At 40.4% G+C, this 20,097-nt stretch overlaps 1 protein-coding gene across 3 annotated transcripts in view; it reads right to left on the minus strand.

The window, feature by feature from the left end:
• LOC138741129 (ubiquitin-associated and SH3 domain-containing protein B-like) overlaps nucleotides 1–12,635 on the minus strand; it is a 129,323-nt gene extending 116,688 nt beyond the window's left edge. The window contains exons 1-2 of one of the 3 annotated variants that reach the window (XM_069894713.1): nucleotides 11,971–12,635; nucleotides 11,230–11,349 (exon numbers count right to left, since the gene is read on the minus strand). In XM_069894713.1, the coding sequence (XP_069750814.1) occupies nucleotides 11,230–11,349; nucleotides 11,971–12,098 (248 nt within the window). In that variant the 5' untranslated portion in view covers nucleotides 12,099–12,635. Of the gene's footprint in view, nucleotides 1–10,522; nucleotides 10,584–11,229; nucleotides 11,350–11,970 lie in introns of those variants that run through there. The other 2 variants (XM_069894714.1, XM_069894715.1) reach the window with 2 other exon arrangements.
• Nucleotides 12,636–20,097: the final 7,462 nt, after the last annotated feature.

A 20,097-nucleotide genomic window follows, 5' to 3' on the forward strand; every position in this document is an offset into this window, starting at 1 on the left:
AGACAACGCTGGTGGAAGCGTTCTAGGAGCCGTAGGTGGTGCCGGTAGAGGACCCATGATTCGGAGCCGAACAGGAGTGTGGGTATGACAACGGCTCTGTATACGCTTATCTTTGTGAGGTTTTTCAGTTGGTTGTTTTTCCAGACTCTTTTGTGTAGTCTTCCAAAGGCGCTATTTGCCTTGGCGAGTCTGTTGTCTATCTCATTGTCGATTCTTGCATCTGATGAAATGGTGCAGCCGAGATAGGTAAACTGGTTGACCGTTTTGAGTTTTGTGTGCCCGATGGAGATGTGGGGGGGCTGGTAGTCATGGTGGGGAGCTGGCTGATGGAGGACCTCAGTTTTCTTCAGGCTGACTTCCAGGCCAAACATTTTGGCAGTTTCCGCAAAGCAGGTCGTCAAGCGCTGAAGAGCTGGCTCTGAATGGGCAACTAAAGCGGCATCATCTGCAAAGAGTAGTTCACGGACAAGTTTCTCTTGTGTCTTGGTGTGAGCTTGCAGGCGCCTCAGATTGAAGAGACTGCCATCCGTGCGGTACCGGATGTAAACAGCGTCTTCATTGTTGGGGTCTTTCATGGCTTGGTTCAGCATCATGCTGAAGAAGATTGAAAAGAGGGTTGGTGCGAGAACACAGCCTTGCTTCACGCCATTGTTAATGGAGAAGGGTTCAGAGAGCTCATTGCTGTATCTGACCCGACCTTGTTGGTTTTCGTGCAGTTGGATAATCATGTTGAGGAACTTTGGGGGACATCCGATGCGCTCTAGTATTTGCCAAAGCCCTTTCCTGCTCACGGTGTCGAAGGCTTTGGTGAGGTCAACAAAGGTGATGTAGAGTCCTTTGTTTTGTTCTCTGCACTTTTCTTGGAGCTGTCTGAGGGCAAAGACCATGTCAGTGGTTCCTCTGTTTGCGCGAAAGCCGCACTGTGATTCTGGGAGAATATTCTCGGCGACACTAGGTATTATTCTATTTAGTAGAATCCTATGCCTCTCATAATCATGTAGACCTCTATTAAGACTCCTCTCGTCCTTCTACACTCCAAAGAGAAAAGACTCCGCTCTGTCAATTTTGCCTCACAACACTGGTTTCCCAATCCAGGCAACATCCTGGCAAATCTCCTCTACAGCCTCTACATAGCTTCCACATCCTTCCAGTAATGAGGTGACCAGAAATGAATACAATACTCTTAAGTGTGGTCTCACCAGAGATTTGTAGAGAGCAACACGACCTCTTGACTCTTGAACTCAACCCCCCTATTAATGAAGATCAATATCCCATAGGCCTTCTTAACTATCCCATCAATCTGTGAGGTAATTTTGAGGAATGTACAGATTTGGATGCCAAGGTCCCTCTGTTCATCCACACTCTTTATTAACCAGCCATTAACCCTGTACTCAGCCTTCTGGTTAGTCCTTCTGAAATGCATCACCACATACTTATCTGGATTGAACTCCAACTGCTACTTTTTCACCCAACTTTGCATCCAGTCTAAATCCTTTTTTAACCTATGACAACCTTCAGCACCATCCACAACTCCTCCAACCTTTGTATCATATGCAAATTGACTGACCCATCCTTTCGCCTTTTCATCTAGGTCCTTTATAAAGAGCAGGGATCCCAGAAAAGATCCTTGCAGAACTCCATTAATCACTGACCTCCAGGTAGAATACTTTTCTTCCATTACTATACTCTGCTTTCTCCATGCAAGACAATTTATATCCACACAGCCAAAGTTCCATGGATGTCATGCTTTTTGAACAGTCTCTCATTGTCAAATGCCTTACTAAAATCAATGTAGCACACCTACCATCCAACCCTTATCAATTTCTTTTGTTACCTCCTCAAAAAAACTCAATTAGGCCCGTGAAGCATGACCTTCCTTTCACAAAGCCATACTAACTACCCTTGAGTAGACTGGACTTCTCCAAGTGCTCGTAGATTCTATCCTTAAGAATCCTCTCCAAAAGTTTGCACACCACTGATCTAAGACTCTCCAGTCTTTTAATTCCCAGGATTCTCCATATTACCTTTTCTAAAACAAGGGGACTACATTTGCCATTCTCCAATCCTCCAGCATCTCACATGTGGCCAAGGAGGGCTCAAAGATCATTGTAATAGCCTCAGCTATCTCTTCCCACAGCAACCTGTGGTATATCATATCCAGCCCCAGGGACTATCTAACTTGCACTGTATCTGTTCACCCATGAACTTGATGCTTGATAACTTTATTGAAGATCCAACACTTCCTCTTCATTAATCTCAACACATAAGCCTGTTCTAGTTCCTTTTCTTGTGTGAATACTGAAGCAAAGCATTCCTTTCGGACCTAGGTTTTTCTACAATTGGAAATATCTTGGCAATGTTCAATAGAAACAGATACCTGAATCCTGATGTAATTGGTCACATCACAAGAGAAAAGGACAACATACTAGAAAACTATTGCAGAAATGTGTTGTGCTCTGCAAATCCAATGGTAAAGAAGTTACACAGGTGTCAAATACTCCTCAATTTAATTCTGTTTGATGAATTGAAATTCAAGCATTACAAGTTACTTACCAAAATAAAATATTTTTCTCCCCAGAATTTTTCACTAATTATCTGTATTAAATTTTTTTAAAAAGTAAACAAAGCAAGTATCTACATCCCCAAATTCATCAATGCAATTTGGAAGTCTGGGCTCCTAAACAGAATAACACAATTGCTATTGTTAGGTTTTCCAGGAGGTAGGAAGTTTGTGTTAAGTTTTTGTTCCATTTTTCAGGCTTATATTCATGTTCTCACAGCAGGCATAGCAAGAATTCAGAAGAACACAGCAAAAGAAGAATGGAGGGAGAATTCTGAGCCACAATGCAAACAGGATGCACAGCACAGAGCCTGAAATCAGCTCAATGGATTTTTAAGGAAGTTGGATCAGCCACATTTATCCTGAACTAACAAGATAGGTGGGTGGGAGCAAGGCAGTAAAAAGGTAACCAGCCAAGATTATATATTATCAAGTTTTCCACAAAATAAAATCAAAAGAAACCAAAGATAACGGGACATCAATTCTCTTATGTATTCATATCCGGATTTGAGAAATCTATCTATATTTTTTTTAAATTTAGACACGGTCATTTCAGCCCATGAGTCTGTGCCACCCAATTTAAACCCCATCAATCTACACCCCCAGTATATTTCAAATGGTGGGAGGAAACTGGAGCCCCTGGGGAAAACCAATGAAGACAGAGGGAGAACATACAGCCCCAGTACAGTCCCGATCACTGGTGCTGCAAAAGCACTGAGCTAACTGCTACTCCAACCGTGCCACCCTATATCTATATCTATTTTGAAAGCCCCAAAATAATCCTCTTGGCTTTTTCATAACATCTCTGAACCAAAAAAAATGATCTTCTCTAGCAACCAGCTGTCCTCTCCTGTGACTATTTCAAACACATGGATGGATATTGCACTCCATTGAAGGAGGCATCACAAGTCCATGCATTTACTTTCCAGTCGGGATTGTCTGAAAATAGTCACAAACATTCCTCGAGGTCCTGCATGACTGATAATGGAGGTCAAGCGAAAAGCAGAAATATATTGGGAGTTTGTCAAAAGAAATAAATCACTGAATTAAATTTGATTGTTTCAATCCATCTTAGAGTGTGAATCCAGAAAGCAAAACAGTCTACAAACCTTAGTGTAAAGCTCCTCTTTCCAGAGTAAGACATGGAATCCACCACCAGAGGTGAAGCGAAGGGGAGGGGTACTGGGAATGAAGGAGATTTCTCACCATGTCACAAACCACCCACCATTTTTTTTAAAAAAATTATGAATATAGCAAACTGAAATTATGTTCATTATACTGATCATGTACCAGCCAAGTGGTCTTGTTATCTCGCACCCAGTTTTTGGTCCTAATATCCTAAAGGGCAATTTTTAATTCTTGAAAACTAAGAATCAACATTTTGCCAACCAAACATTCAGCATCTGGGTATTTCATTTGCTTCAAATTATAAAGTAAATGTTTAGGAATCAAAATCAATAATGTTTTTCCCCAATTTTAATCTCCTCATTTTTGTCAAGCCATTTGGCATTCAATCAAATTTAAGTTCTTTACCTCATCTCCAAATTTGAACAACTTTCAAAAATGTTCAAGGAACAATAGAACAAGCCACTTACTTAAACCAGGAGACAGACATTCAGCCCATTGAGCCATACTAACTCTCAGATCCACCCATCTCCTGTGACCCCTCTAACATAAACCATCTTATGTACCAATAAACGTCTTTTATTTATCTGCCACTTAGTTAGGCAAAAATATTTACAGTAGCCAATTAACCTACAAGCACATCTTTGGGATGTGGGAGGAAACAGGAGCACCCACACAATTTTAGGAGAGCATACAAAATCCTCATAGACGGGTACTCTCCCTTCAAATGCAAGTTTTTTTGGTCTTTCACTTTTTATTTTGTTCCATTGATGGAAAATCTTTGATATCAATTAACATTTAGGCAATAGATTGAATAACTGCATAGGAATGTATTCCGTTTTTGCTAGTGGCAACCATTCTAAATGTAACATTTTAGTTCTTCCTGCCTTAGCTTGTCTCACTGCTGTGTAAATGTTTTCCTTCCCTTTTCATTGTTACATACACAAAAGCTGAGCCAACAATTTAAAAAAAAATCCAATGTACGCAATATCCAGAGTGCAACATTTACATTGAACAAACAAGTTTTCGATGTTTCATTTTTAAAGCAGCAGATTTGCATTTGTATGGTGCCATGTAAAGCTACACAGCACAATGAAGGTGTTCTTATGGGTAGCAAAATAGTTGTTCAAGTTACAGTTACAATTTGCATTTAACAAACATGTTTTGCTTTGCACATTCTCAAACAACTTTTTGACCAACGCATTTGAAATAGAGTCACCAAATGCAAATATAACAGCAAACATCTGCACTAAGATCCCACCAACAGAGCAATGGTAAAAACCAGAGGATCAGTTTTTAGTTGTGCAGAATGGAGAATAGGTTTTGGCCAGAACATCGTCGATTACACTCCAGCACTTTGAAATTGTACCGAGGGTACCTTTAATCCATGTGGCAAGGGCAGGGGTAATAGATAGGACTCTTTCAGTGTACATTGGGGTTACAAGGTTATACCACAAGTGCATGTTACACAAGGCAAAGAGTGAAGATGACTGCAGAGCAATGTCACAAATGTTTGCTTTCTGCAACCCATTCCTTTCTTGAGGAAGGACAAAGTTAGCAACAGATGAGGGTAGCATATACTTACATGGAAGGATACGAGAACAAGAACTTACAGAAAATTCTGCCTACACACCAGTTTAAGCAAGAGTGTAAAGAAAGTTGCCAATTTAGTAGTGATTCTGATGGGGAGCCATTTTGATTTGGATCTAGACTTAACTGCTTACTATCCATAGGCCTTGACAGGTGGAAGTGTAATCATCAGTGCTGGAGTCATAGGACATTGAATACTAAAAGAAGAACCAAAGGTTTCAAAACAAGATGTCAGACTGGGGATTGCCAAGAAACAGAGAGATGAGCCTGGCATTATAACATTTTGTAATGTCTGCTATGTTTTAACATAAACGTCTTCCTCTAATACATCTGTGAACTATCAGTTTGTAATATTAAACCCACAAGATGAATTAACTAATAGTTTGAAACATTGCTCACTGAATGGAGGCTTTTCATTTTCAGAAGCTATGACATCATGGTTACTTTTTAAACTCTGGGATCAACAGTATAAAAATATAGCAGATAGCACAGTCTATTAGTCAGCTAGATTAATTCTTACCAAGAGAATGGTCACATCTTCCTCTCTATTTTACTCAAGGCAATTAGCTATAATTATATCAATAAAAATACAATTTTTAAAAAGTTAATTAAAAACCTCGAGTAAAACCCTCCGTCTTCTTTCCTCTAGCTCTCCACCTCCTTCCCACTCCATCCACAGAACCAGCAATTCCCCCATTTGCTGTTGTGCCCTTCCTCCCTTACCACCCATTACCTCCTGCCTGTGGGACTGAGCTCCTCTTCTTGCCCCTTCCCTTACCCCACCACTTTGTTCCAGCGCTTGCCTACATTTTGCTCATACCTTGATACGAAGGGCTCGAGCCTGAAATGTTGGTTATGTATCATTTTTGTAATAAAAAGTACACTGCTTGACCTGCTGAGTTTCTCCAGCATTTGTTTATACTAAAAGCATTTCCTCTTCATTCTCACCAACAATGTATTGCCGATAATAAAGAAAACCACCCCAATGGCTTTCCAAGTGTGGTTGTCAAAAATGAGACACTAAAATCAAATCAATATTAACTCAGCTTCTCTTTTCTCATCTCCTGTCTGACCTGCTGTGTGCTTCTAAAACCTTGTATTTGATTTCAGATTTCTAACACCTGCATATTTATTTTTAGATTTTAAGGAAGTTGGTCAATGTGTGGTTCCTCCTTTTAAGATGCAGCTCAGGATCAACAGGGAAGTTTGAGGAGAGAATTCCAGAGCTTAGGCGGTAATGATGCACTGATTAGCAATGAGCAAGAGAACGCAGAAAGGTGATTAAGATCAAAAAGGAGAAACTATTAACAGTTTTGAAAAAATGATGAGAATTTTAAAATAGAAGTGGTGCCTTACTTTTAACCAATTAAGTTATCAAGCATCAAGTTCATGGGTGAACAGATACAGTGCAAGTTAGAGGAGCAAAGGTTTGGATAGCCAAGCTGGAGAAAAATGACCAAAAGGGAAAGGAAAAGCATGGATAAGAGTTACCGCACTTGATGAGATGGGGCATTACGCTGTCAGTTTCAAAGTGTTTTATTTTAATAATATTTTCAACCTGTTGTTTTGAAACTGGGAAGTGCAGACTTTCTCTGATGTCAGAGCCTTGGAAACAGGATTTCCCCGTCCTGTGACCCATTGTGTACCATCTCTTCCCATTTAAAACAACTTCATAAAATTTCACATAAGCAGACATGTCTCCTCCCCTCACAATAGACAATTTATTCACTACCTTTTAGAATAATCAGCATGAGAAACAATTTACTGCAACTGAAGATGATCTCTCCATGAAACGATGCTTTCTGTTCATATTCACAAACATGGTACTGAGAATGAATGAAAGAGTTTCCATTAGAGGAACATTTGAAGGCTCTTGCCCTGTATTCATTAGAACTTACAAAAATGAAGGGATCTCATTGAAACATTTCTATTGTTGAAAAGCATGGACAGAGTAGATGTTGAAAAGCTGTTTCCCACGGTGGGAGAGTTGACCACAAGGATACAACTTCTGGGTTGAAGGGTGTCCACAGAAAAGAGCTGCAGAGGTATTTATTTTGCCAGAAATTGGGGAAATCGGTGAAATGTTTTGCCACAGGTGGTTGTGGAGACCAAGTGATTAGGTTTATTTAAAGTAGAAACACAATACTGGAGAAACTCAGCAGGTCAGTGTACTTTATATAGCAAAGATAAAGATACATAGCCAACATTTTGGGTTTTAGCCCTTCATCAAGGTATGATAGGTTCTTGATTGGCCAGGACATCAAAGGCCAGGCAGTCAGACTGAGTGGAAAAGATGGATCAGCTCATGATTGAATGGTGGGGCAGACTCAGTGAGCTGAATAGCCTATTTCTGCTCCTATGTCCAAAAGACCACAAGACAGGAAATAGAGTTATTTTTCAATTCATCTTAGTACTGGATTAAGTGATGGGATAACTATGAGAGTTTCAATAGCATCAAGTCTGGATATTTTGGGAATGTGGTGAAAAATGGTCAAAGTGCTAAGGAAGAAAGATTTCAACAGAAGGAACAATTCTTGATTACATAATGTTTTATAAAATGAGCAACTTATTCATGTAGTGTAGTGGTTCCTAACCTTTTTTATGCCCCGTACCCCTTAAAGTAATAATTTATTTTAGAATAAAGGTGAAGGTGACCAAAACAAATTTGTATAATCATTTTTTAATAATATATAAACAAAAATAAAACATATGGAAAAAAATTACAACAAATTAAATGTTGCATAAGCCCTACAAAAAAATTAAATTTTCATGAAATTTCTTTAAAAACATGAAAGAACTAATGTTCAAATGTTCATAAGCCAACTTAATGACTCTTTTGTCCCTGATAATTGCTTGAGTTTTTCAAAACGTGGCACTTTGTTGCTGAGAGCAATCCGCATGCCTCCCTGTGCACCCAACCGATTTCTAGACTTTGTCCTGATTGACAAAAGGGCACTAAATCCAGACTCGCATAAGTACGTCTTCGCAAATGGGATGAGCACAGTTCGTGCTTTCTCACAGTCTTGGAAACATGTCCGTTGTCGAACAACAATATTGTTCCAAAGTTTTGCTTTCAAACTGCATTTCAAAAGCACGATTTGTGCGCAGTTCAATAAGATCTTCCTTCAGCTCTTCATCATCCGACATATTATCCAAATTGAAGGAGTATGGATTTATTTTTAAAAACTTAATCTCGCACCCCTGGTTGGGAAACCCTGATGTAATGGATGGTGGGTTGGCCTAGCATTCATTTCCAACATCCTGCAGTTTTATTTCTGATTTATCCTAATAAATGCAAATGCCCTCTATTTCTTAAATATGCTTTCTTAAAAAAAAATTACTGGGTTGACTATATTTGATTTTGGTTCATGGACCAAGGAAAAAGCATTGTGGAAACTTGATGACATTCACATTGCAAGATTAAACAAGGCAGAGGTACATTTGTTGCAATTAATCTGCAATCAACTACCAGAAAGTTCTATTACCAGAGGATGTATTAAGAATCTCAGAGAAACAGCAGTAATGCTGTTGGGATCTCAGAGGCTTTAAAATGACGCTGTCTATGAAATGCAAGCTTCTTGATTCGAGGGAAGTACCCAGCAAAGCACAACTACAGATTTTAATCCTGATAACCTTGAGCTGTCATATGGAAAGTAAAATCCTGAACTGTTCAATACTGCGATGAGGTAGAACAGGACATATGGAGCACTGGGAGCAGTTTAAAATGATGCATTAACTCTACTGCAGGAAGGCACTAGCTTTAAGTGCAACTCCTACAACAGTCTTTTGAGCCATTTAGCCAAATGATCACACATCTCTCTTAAACAGTAAAAGGCAGAGATTGCATTCATGTCATGCACTTCCTGACCAAGTCCCAAAACACCCATCAGCCGGTAAAGTGTTTTTAAATTCGAATTGCTGAAGCTGAAAGTGAATTTGCATGGAACAACATCATACAAGCACCAATGTGTTATTAGTCAGATCTGGTTTAATAATTTTGGCCAATATACAAATTTTGGACAAGATCCCAGATTACACTACCTCAAAAAAAAGACACAGGTGGATTAAAAATAAATGCTTATCTCCTCAGCAGAAAAAAAACACAGCAGGAAGATGGTAACCATGGCAGTGTTGCACTCCCTTCGTACTGCACGAGTCAACCAAGATCATGTTCTCATGTCTCCAGAATTTAAACAAACTCAAGTGACTCAGAGCACTATCTATTTAACTACAGTGTGTATACCCTATGATTTTTCCCAGGTTGGCAGAGACCACACCTCAGTTTTTTTTTTAAATCAAGTGGAGCAGAGGTGCTAGTGGAAGTACAAAGGCAATCAATGGTCAGGAACTCACTACAGTGAAACAAGAGGCACACCCTGGTGTGAAGTTTAACTGGGGAATTCTGCTCAGCAAAGAATCAGAAAGTGTCACAGTGAGGCCAAACATAAACTTGAAGAATGACAGCATTAGATTTTTCTAATTTTAGTTAACTCCCACCCTCATCTGGTCCCACTGTTTCCTTCTCTTTTGAACCTACTCCTGTACTTCCTTTATTTTCTCTAACATTTCATTCCCCCCCCCCCCCCCCCCACTCCTTCTTAATGGTTTCTCTCTCTATATGCTTCTTCACTTTACCAATTCTATCTTAGGGTTCAGACCCAAAACATTGACTGACCATTTCTATCCCTGGATTCTGTCTGACCTGCTGAGTTCCTCCAGCAATTCATTGTCCGCTAAAGATTAAAGGGTGCCAGAATGTCAGGGCATACTAGAAACTTTTGGAATGAACCTTCACGATTCCGGTTACGGTGGTGCCAATGCAATAAGAATACACAATTTTAAAGTAAAACAAGATAATTCTCTGGCGATAACATGCTAATCTGAAGTTGGCATCTGGCCACAAACAACTCCCATAATTCAGCAAGCGTTCAAAAGAAATCACGAGTTATGAAAATCCAAGGTTATGAATGCTGGGATTTTTTTCGCTGATGTATTTAGTTTACTCATGAAAAACAGCATCAATGGAAAGGTAGAGCCAAATCTTATGCACAAGTAACTGAAACGAAATGAACCACATAATAAAATCAAAATGATTTTACCAAACATTACAACCCTGGGGGCTGTGTGAAATTGTTCGTGTGCTCGGTCCCCATGCATTCTTCTTTTTCGATATTCAGGGAATGGAGGGAATTAACGGGGTTAGTGCTGGAAAGTGATACCGAGGTAAAAGATTAGCCATGATCTTACTGAAGGGTTGGTTGGTCAGGCATCAGCAGACAAATGACCTACTGCGACTTCTGTGACTTATGTTCCATTTCACCTGAGAAAGTTTTACAACCGAGTCTCCCTCCTTCGCCCTTGCAAATAAGGTGTCTGCTCGTTTCACATGGCCGTTTGTGCAAGCTTGTGCAAATATAAGCTACCAATTTTGCTACATTACAACAGAGGCTATGGATAAAAAGAACTTCAGGGTTCACCTATATCCAAAGGTTGAAAGAGGCACCGCAAAAGCACTTTTTAAAAATAATCACTTCTGTATGAAAATCTCCCCGATTTTCCACTGCTTGTTTTGCCAGTCATCCGAAATCTGTCCCCTCTTAGTTACTGTTCTCTTTCTTCCCCAACCCCCGGAAGTCATTTAGTCACCCCCATGGTTCTCTGGTGGATATAACCACGATCTACTAAAAATGTTTCTTCATTCTGAAAGCCGTGACAACTCCAGGAACTAATTAAATGTAGTTTTTTTGGGGGGAAGACAGGGCTCGAATGAAATGAGATGGACTTCTTCGAAATTTAAGTAAAGCTGTTTAATAAAATTTGCATTAATAACCGGTGACACTGATAAAACTGTAACCGATAGAACTGGTTACATTATTTTACAATGGAAGAACTTTAAAAAAAAAGTCCCAACAAGATTCATGCACGAGTTGGGAACAAAGATTTGGTGCATTCACCTAGTTTCAAAGCTGTCTTGAGGTGGAAAGAAGCAGGGTGACTGACGTTGGTGCCGTTCGAATTCGTGGACGAACCACGGCAATTCCCATTCATTTTGTACTCGTTGCAGATGGAGCTCGCTACATTGTGAATAAAACCTCACGTGACCATTTTGGGGCGGGGCGAAGACATCAACACCTATTACTTGATTAAAAACAATTAACTGCACTCAAATAACCGGGAAAAAGAGAGGGGGGGTGGTGAAGAGGGGAAACAGATGCCCGGGTCTAAACAGCTGATTGAAATGATACAGCGCCCCAGGGTCACAACCAACGTTCCCAAACCAATCTCCGGGCTCAAAGAGACCTAACACTGAAACCATAACGTAGCTCCGTCCACCCCCTCTGAAACTACCCGGGACAAACTCCCCTCTTCCTACCTACAGGCCAGAGTTTGGCATTATTATTGCGTGTGTGTGGAGAGAGAGAGAGGAGCTGTTGCCGACTTCAACCTTGTTTTAAAAAACAATGCGAAAATGGGTGGGAAGGAAGCGACCACGAAACGTTCAGCTGTCATTTCTCCTCGAGGTTCAAGCATTTTAAATCTCTAGGCTTTAAACCCAAAGGCCATGTGACAACTCCAGAAATAAATGTTACGCTCAAAAGCATTCAGCGCCATTTGGATGCAGTGATAGCGGAGCAAATGCGAAACAAAGACAGGCAGAGAGAAAATACATTTAAAATAAAACTCGTCCAACTTACGCCCTGGCCTTAGGGAAGCCCATTGATAAAAAGATCTCGAGAGTTGACCCATGTTTGACGGTCAGAGGCCGGTTCTGGCGATTCTTTCTGGGTACAACTTTACTGTACATCTCTTCTTTGGTAGCCATGGTTTGTGCGTGTGAGATTAAAGTGGCATTATTCTAATGGGGAGCGCTGGCGTGTGCGGACACCATGCAGGGAGCCAGGGCAGAGAGCGTGTGTCTCTCACACACAGACCGACACAGCACGTCAGCGAGCTGCTCTGCACTCAAATCGCCACTTTAACCACACGTCCGTCGGAAGTGTGATTATGGCCTTTAAATATTATATATTTCCAAGCCTGCAGGAGAGGGAGGAGCATTTACAACGACAGTGTGTCATTCAAGCCGCCGCACTCCCCAGTCACTGGTTCATTTATGAATGAGTCGGAGAAGCTCTGCAATCAGCTTCCCATCCTTGCCTCTCCCTTTTATGGAGCTGCTGTCCTGCGCTGCCAGAGCTGGAAAGTTCAGTACCATGAATTACTCATCATCGACTCGCGAATAGTATTCCTACCCAGGAATTTTTCATTTGCGACATAATTCCGCCGTGTAGATTCTGAGCCATTCTGGCTGGCGGCGTTGTCGTAGGAAGCGATTTTCAAGATTCTGAGGTTGATTCAGTAAACAATGGCAGGCAGATAACGCAGTCGTGACAGATTGCAATGTACCGCCCCTATTTTTAACCTGTATACTTTCCACGTTGCCTTTTGTGGGATCTTCTTGTGCCCAGATTGGTCACCACGTTTCCACTCCATCAATAGTCTTCCATTGTATGCTGAAGCATTCTCTGATGTTATGAAATAGAAGCGCCAGTCATTCAGGTCTTACCTGAATATGAATTAATGCAACCATTTAAAGAGTGGAGTTGGATACGAGGTTCTTAAAGGAACTGGCTGCAGAAAGGTTGTGTGGATTCTGGAGAGGTCCCAGATATTTGGAAAACCACAATGACCCATGTACTGGAAGGACAAGCAAGCCAACATCTGTGCCCTCTTGCCAGGATCAGGCTACATTGAACAAGCCATTCTTCTGAAACACTCTGTTCTTAGGCTCCAGTGGGAAGAATCTCAGGGCACAGATGATTGAGAATGTCCTCAAAGTCTCCTTGAAGAAATGTAACATCCTCGCGGACTCTTCAGCCCATGAACACTCAAGTTGGAGAAGAAACATTTGAAACAGAAGGAATGGGCTCTGCCAGTCTCCACCCCCATCCCACCCATGGAGTTCCCTCATTGGTCTCAAAACCAATGTGGCTGTAGACCTTACTCGATCCCCGAGAAAAAGAACAGGAAATGAGGAAGGTGGGAAGCAGGAACCTCTTTGTTGTTTAGCCTAACAATATCCATGGAAAGTAATGGCAGGGCATTTAGAAAATCACAAGACAATCAAGTGGAATTAACATGGCTTTATAAAAGGGAAATCATGTTTGACAAATTTTCAAGCACCCTTTGAGGATGTAGTAGACGGTGGATAAAGTGGTGTTAAAAGTAATAGTATTTTTGGATTTACCAAAGGCATTTGATATGGTGCCACTTGAAAGTTTACTGCATACGTGTGCGAAGTTGGAGTTCTATCCTGCCGTGGTTTAGAAATAAAAGAATCAGGATTAATTGATCATTTTTTTGTTTGGCATCTGTAACAAATGGGTGTCACAGGGAGTAGAGGTCTCAATAAGATTTGAATTTTTTTAAATTGTCATGTAATAAGGCAAAAAATGTAATATGCAACATTTTCTTTTGCCTCTGTAAGGCAGAAAAAGAGTGACCATTAGTAATGCCTGGCACCCCTTGCAGTAAGAGAAAGAGAAACAAAAGAGAATCCCTTTAGTGACATTGAGTGTCCGAGGATTCACCTCCTACGCTCCTGCAGCATCTGCAGCTACAAAGGCCCCTGTTTGATCCATTGGCGACCCTAGCTCCAGATCAAAACCTCCATATTGATGTCTTGGTGAAGGAACTAGGGAGAGTACAGCAACATTTACTGCTGATACCAAAACGGGTGTGTTCGCAAGTTGTTAGAGGAACTCGGAACCTGCAAAGAGACATAGACAGGTAAAGTGAGCGGCAAGAGTGTGGCAGGGGGAGTACAACATGGGAAAATTTAAGCTTATCCATTTTGGAAGTATGAAAAAACAAAGTATTATTTAAATAGGGTGAAATTGCAAAATGGTGCAATGGAATCTGGAGGTCCCAGTACATAAAAGACAGCAAGACAGCATGCAGGTAGAGCAAGCAAATAAGAAGGCAGGTGGAATTTTGTCCTATTGCAAAGGCCTTGGATCTGAAATATCAACTCTGTTTCACTTGGGTTTCCACTCCCTGGCTTTCCCTTGTTATCCCCATTCATCCACTTCCATACACCTATCATCCTCCCCTTTCTGGTTGCAGAATTTTCCCACCCAGCTGAATCTGTCTGTTTTTATTTTTTTTTCCTATCTGTTCCAATCATCTCATCCACCACCCTCTCATCTATCGCCTTCCTCATCTGATCTACCTATCGCTGACCAGCCTTAGCTCTCCCTTTCTCCTCTTCAAAATGACTTTCTTCCCTCCATGCTCTCAGCTACGATGCAGGGTCATGGCCCACATAGTTGACCATCCTTTTGCCTTTACAGATGCTGCTTAAGCAGTTTAGTTCCTCCAATAGTTTGGTTTTGCCTCGAGATTCCAGAATCTGCAGTCTCTTGTATTTCTTGAGTCCTGAGAGGATGTATCGACCCCAACTCCACCACTCATGGAGGCATGTAAGACTAGGAGTAGGAGGCATAGTTGCAGAAAAAAGATGCCCATTTATGACAGGACTGATTCCTGTTTCTTTAGTAATTAAATCTTCCAAGTTTATTTCTTCCACCAAAATGCATGACTGTACATTTTCCAACGTTCCATTTCATTTGCCACTTTTCTGACCATTCTCCTAATCTGTCCAAATCCTTTTGCAGCCTCTCTGTTTGCTCAACACTAACTGCTCCTCCACCTATCTTTGTATCAACTTGGCCAGAAAGCCATTCATTCTATAATCTACATCAATGATATACAACATCAAAAGAAGCATGGTAACACCATCGTCTGTGGAACACCACTAGGAAAAACAAAAGTCGGTAGACATTGGTTGAATTAAAAACACAAAGCAGGAAAAACTTAGCTGGTCAAACAGTGTACTTTATGTAGCAAAGATAAAGATACATAGCTAACATTTTGGGCTGGAGCCCTTCATCAAGTTATGAAAAACTATTGGCAGGTGTCCGAATGAAATGGTGGGGAAGTGGGGCAAGGGGAGGAGCCCTCCCCCTGTTTGCTGGTGTGCCCTCTTTCCCTTATCTACCTATTACCTCCTGCATTTGGGACTGTGCACCTCCATCTGGCCCTCCCCCCTACCATTTTGTTCAGGCGCCTGCCAATCAGCCAATGCTCAATGTATGCAAGTATATTTCCTATTATTACCATGGGCTCTTATCTTAAGTAGCCTCATATGTGGTACCTTGTCAAAGGCCCTCTGAAAATAGAAATACGTAACATCTACCGTATCTCTTTTATCTAGCCGACTTGTCACTTCATCAAAGAATTCAAATAGGTTTGTCAGGCAAGATTTTCCCTTAACGAAACCATATTGGCTTTGGCCCCTCTTGTCATGTGCCTCCAAGTACTCGTAACCTCATCCTTGATAAGTGGCAGCATCTTCCCAACCACCAACATCAGATGAACTGGTCTATAATTTTCTTTCTGCTGCCTCCCTCCCTTCTTGAATAGTGGGGTGATATTTGCAATTTTCTAGTCCTCCGGGACCATACCAGAATCAATTGATTTCTGAAAGATCATTACCAATGCCTTCATAATCTCTACAGTGCATCTTTTGGAACTCGAGGGTGCAATTCATCTGAACTGGGAGTCTTAACTACTCTTAGATCATGCAGCTTTCTGAGCTCCTTCTCCCTTGAAAAAGTAAATGCACTCACTTCTATTCCCTGATACTCTTGGACATTCAGCACACTGCTAATTTTTCCACATTGAAAACTGATGCAAAATACTCATTTAACTCCTCTGCCATCTCTTTGTCTCCCATTGTTATTTCTCCAGTGTCATTTCCTAGTGGTCCTCTATCTACTCTCATTTCTCTTTTTATGTTCTTCAAGAAGCTTTTTGCATTCTCTTTGATATTATTTGCTAGCCTACTTTCATATTTCATTTTTTCTCTCCTTATGAGTTTTTAGTTGCCTCCTGCAAATTTTTTAGAACTTCCCACATAACTATAATGGCATCTGAGCTGCATGTATTAGCTTTTATTTCTCTTATGTTTAGGAGGGTGGTGTTGCTCAGATGCAGGGATGTTATCCCGTCTAATCATGTTCAATGGCTGTGTGACATCATCGTGTTTAAACTTAGAGAAGATTAGATGCTCAATTTCCGATTTGAATTCAAATGTTCAAACATTGTGGGGACCCTTTTTGAATTACTTTTATAATCTTTGATTTGTTATGAAGGGAGAAATGTTGTCTAATGAGGTAATTTATCATTCTAAGAATTCTTTCTTTTCTTTTTTCCCCAGCCAAACAGCTTCTTTCTTGTCAGTGGGTTTAGATTTTCCTCTTTAGTAATAAAATATCAATACAATATAATCTGTTTGATTAAAATGTGGGGTACCTTGGATGAAATTATAAGATTTGTGTAATGTATCCTTTTGACTTTTAACATCTATCTGTATGTGTTCTGTATTTTTGGATGTGAAATTTCAATGTTAATAAAAATATTGAAAAAAACTTACTAATCCTCTATCTTCCCACTAATTTTTGCTTTTATTTATACCCTCTCTTTCTTTTATGTTGGCTTTGACTTTCCTTGTCAAGTACAGGTGAGACATTTTCTATTTGAATATTTCCTCTGTTTGGCTATGTACTTATCCTGCATCTTCCTCATTTCTTGCAAAAACTCCATCCATTGTTGCTCTGGCATCCTCCCTAATAGTGCCCCCTTCCAATCTACTTTGGCCAGTTCCTCTCTCATACCACCGTAATTCCCTTTACTCCTCTGACATATGACACTTCTGACCTTAGATTCTCCCTGTGAAATCTAAAATTGAACTCAATCATGTTGTGATCACTGCCCCCTAATGGCACTTTTAGCCTAAGCTCTCTGATCACCCCCAGTACATTACACAACTCCCAATTCAGAACATCTGATCCCCTATTGGGCTCATCAACTCGTTGCTCTAAAAATCCATGTTATAGGCTTTCTACAAATTCTCTCTCTTGAGATCCAGTCACAAACTAGTTTTCCCAATTTACCTGCGTGTTAAAATCCCCCATGACTACCCTTCTAATGCACCTTTGATATTTGTTGTAATTTGTTGTTCACATTTCGACTACTGTTTGGAGGTCTGTATGTAACTGCCAGCAGTGTCCGATTACCCTTGCCCTTTCTTAACTTAACCCATAATGATCCTATTCTTCTAATTCTATGTCACCTCTTTCTAATGATTTAATGTATTCCTTACTGACAGAGCCAAGCTATCCCCTTTGCTTACATGCTTATCCTCTCAATATATTGTGTATCCTTGGACATTCAGCTCCTAATCATATCCATCCTTTAACTTCGACCCCATGATGGCCAAAATATCATACCTGCTAATCTGTGGCAGTACTACAATGTTATCCTTGTATTCAAATATAAAACCTTTAGCCCTGTATTTGTTGCTTTTTTAAAATTCCATGTTTCTGTTGCATTGCAACTCATCCCAAAGGCTGCAATTTTTCCCTATCTACCTGTCATCCCACCACTGATAACCCTTTCATTCCTGGATTCATCCTAGTGAACCCCCTTTGAACCCTCTCCAATGTCAGCACATTCTTTCTTCAACAAGGAGCCAAAAACCTCTCATAATACTCCGAGTGAAGTCTCACCAGGGCCTTATAAAGCCTGAACATCACGTCCCTGCTCTTAATTTCTCTTCCTCTTGAAGGGCCTGTTTCTTTGCTGTAAGGTTCTGTGGCTCTATTTATAAATCAATACATAAAAACTAATGGAAAATAGTTTGATTAAAGCCCAATTGAAATGAATAAGCAGGTCTTTGATTCAATACCCAACCAGACTCGCATTGAATTCGAGAGGCAAACTGCCCATCATGATTCTGGGAATTCCCGATGTGACAGGTCTTCACTATTGGATGGACCAGTCACTGATATAACAGCTCCTGTCATTCAGCAAATCCCAGATGTATGAGCCTTACCTGTATGTGTTAGGAGAAGTGCTGAAGGGAACTGACAGCTTTAACCAGCACAATTCAGTCTATTTAAGTGTCCAACATTTTCTAAGGAACATCTCACATCTTTCCTGAGTACACATGACATATTTCCTTGTCTTGATCATTTTTATTGTTAGGACGAATATCAATCTATTGAGGATAAAATGTAAAGCTGGAGAGAGCCTTGCAGTGGCAGTCATTCGTGCAAATCCTGAATGACTTATTTTTCTTACTGTGAGATAATAAAGCCAATTCTCTCATCTCCTTCAACTGTTGAGACCAGCTTTCAGCACAGATCACCAAACAATTGAGCAATCTTCCTTCACACCACATCCCCATTGTAGAGAGACACAGGAAGCACCCCAGCTCTGATGATACATCCCACAAAACTTTGTCTTTAAAGCACCAGCAGATCAAAGATTCCAGAGTGCCCTCAAAATCTTGAAAAATGTAAGATCTTTACAGCTGTTATCAGACTGAACCTCACACTTGGAAGACATTTCCTTTGCTCTGTTCTAATTGATGTCACACTAACTCTGCACTCTGTAATGTATTTTTTTATTGCTGTACTATAAATGGGTTGACTAGCTGGATTGCACGCAAAACTAACTTTCTTGCTGTAATTTGGTACACATGACAGTAAACTTGAATTTCAACACCGATGACCAGGAATCGCTGGCCCATTCACTCAAAGTGGAGAAAGAACATTTGCCATGCATCAGGAGAACACGGAAACCATGGGGAAGTGACAGAAAGAGCGCCACCTCACCCACCATGTCTTGTCCCATCTGTAAAAGAGTCTCTGGTCCCTTACACACCTTATCAGTCACCCCAGAATCCATAAAACCTGTGTGGTAGCTAGTCATCCTCAATCCCAAGGGCTGCCCTAAGAAAAAGACCTTTTACAGTTCAAACAGACTTTGAATTATGTGCTCTGATGTGTCACTGAGAGTCATAACGAGGCACTGGATAAATATCAGTCCTTCATTTCTTACTGACAACTGTTCAATCCAATGGCTCATGCAACAATACAGCTATTAAAGCTATAACTTCTCAGCCTTACTAAATCAGCTATTGTCAATGCCAGTTCAGAGCAGTTCCAATGACTGGTTGATTTGTAACACATTGACCATCCACAATCCTACACTATTTGTCCATTGGACGCAAATCTCATGTAGGTGTGTCTGTGAAACAGTTCTTTGACAATGTTTTTTATGTCTTTCCTGTGTATTTATATTCACACACAAAATATGTACACAACTCTGCTGTGTGACCTCTTGGATCTCAATGAGACTTAAGTGGAAAAGGAAAGGAGCTGACGTGGTCCTGGATTTTCTGCTTCATTGGTAATCTCAAACAACCAAAACTACCTCAGACCAACTCTCTTCCCACTTACAAAGTTTATAGTCACAGGCAGAGACCATTTGGCCAATTGTACTAATATTGTCTCGGAAAGATAAATATGATTTTATTTCCCATTGTGTTTGAAGACGTAATAAAATTTCACCAATATGTCAGAACCTTCCTCCAGAACTAATCTTCATACCTCAACTTGGACGAACTCTCGCCATGAGCACTTTGATTTTCTTTAATATTTTTAACAATGAAATAATCTGAACTTGATTTCACAGGAGTGTAAGATTTCACTTTGAACCGTGTCAGGAGATAGTAGAAGAGTCAAATGGGACTTGGTAAAAAAAACCAATTCATTTTAAAGAGTGTCTTAAAGGAAGAGGGTAAAGAAAAGAAAGGGTATGATTTATGGTCTTTGAGAACATATTTTAATGGTTTCTTATGTCCACCTGGTAATCTGCCAAGATGAAGTTCAGAGTTGGAGATGCCTGCATTAATC

This window comes from Narcine bancroftii, chromosome 8, assembly GCF_036971445.1.
Source record: "Narcine bancroftii isolate sNarBan1 chromosome 8, sNarBan1.hap1, whole genome shotgun sequence".
NCBI classification, from domain to species: Eukaryota; Metazoa; Chordata; class Chondrichthyes; order Torpediniformes; family Narcinidae; genus Narcine; species Narcine bancroftii.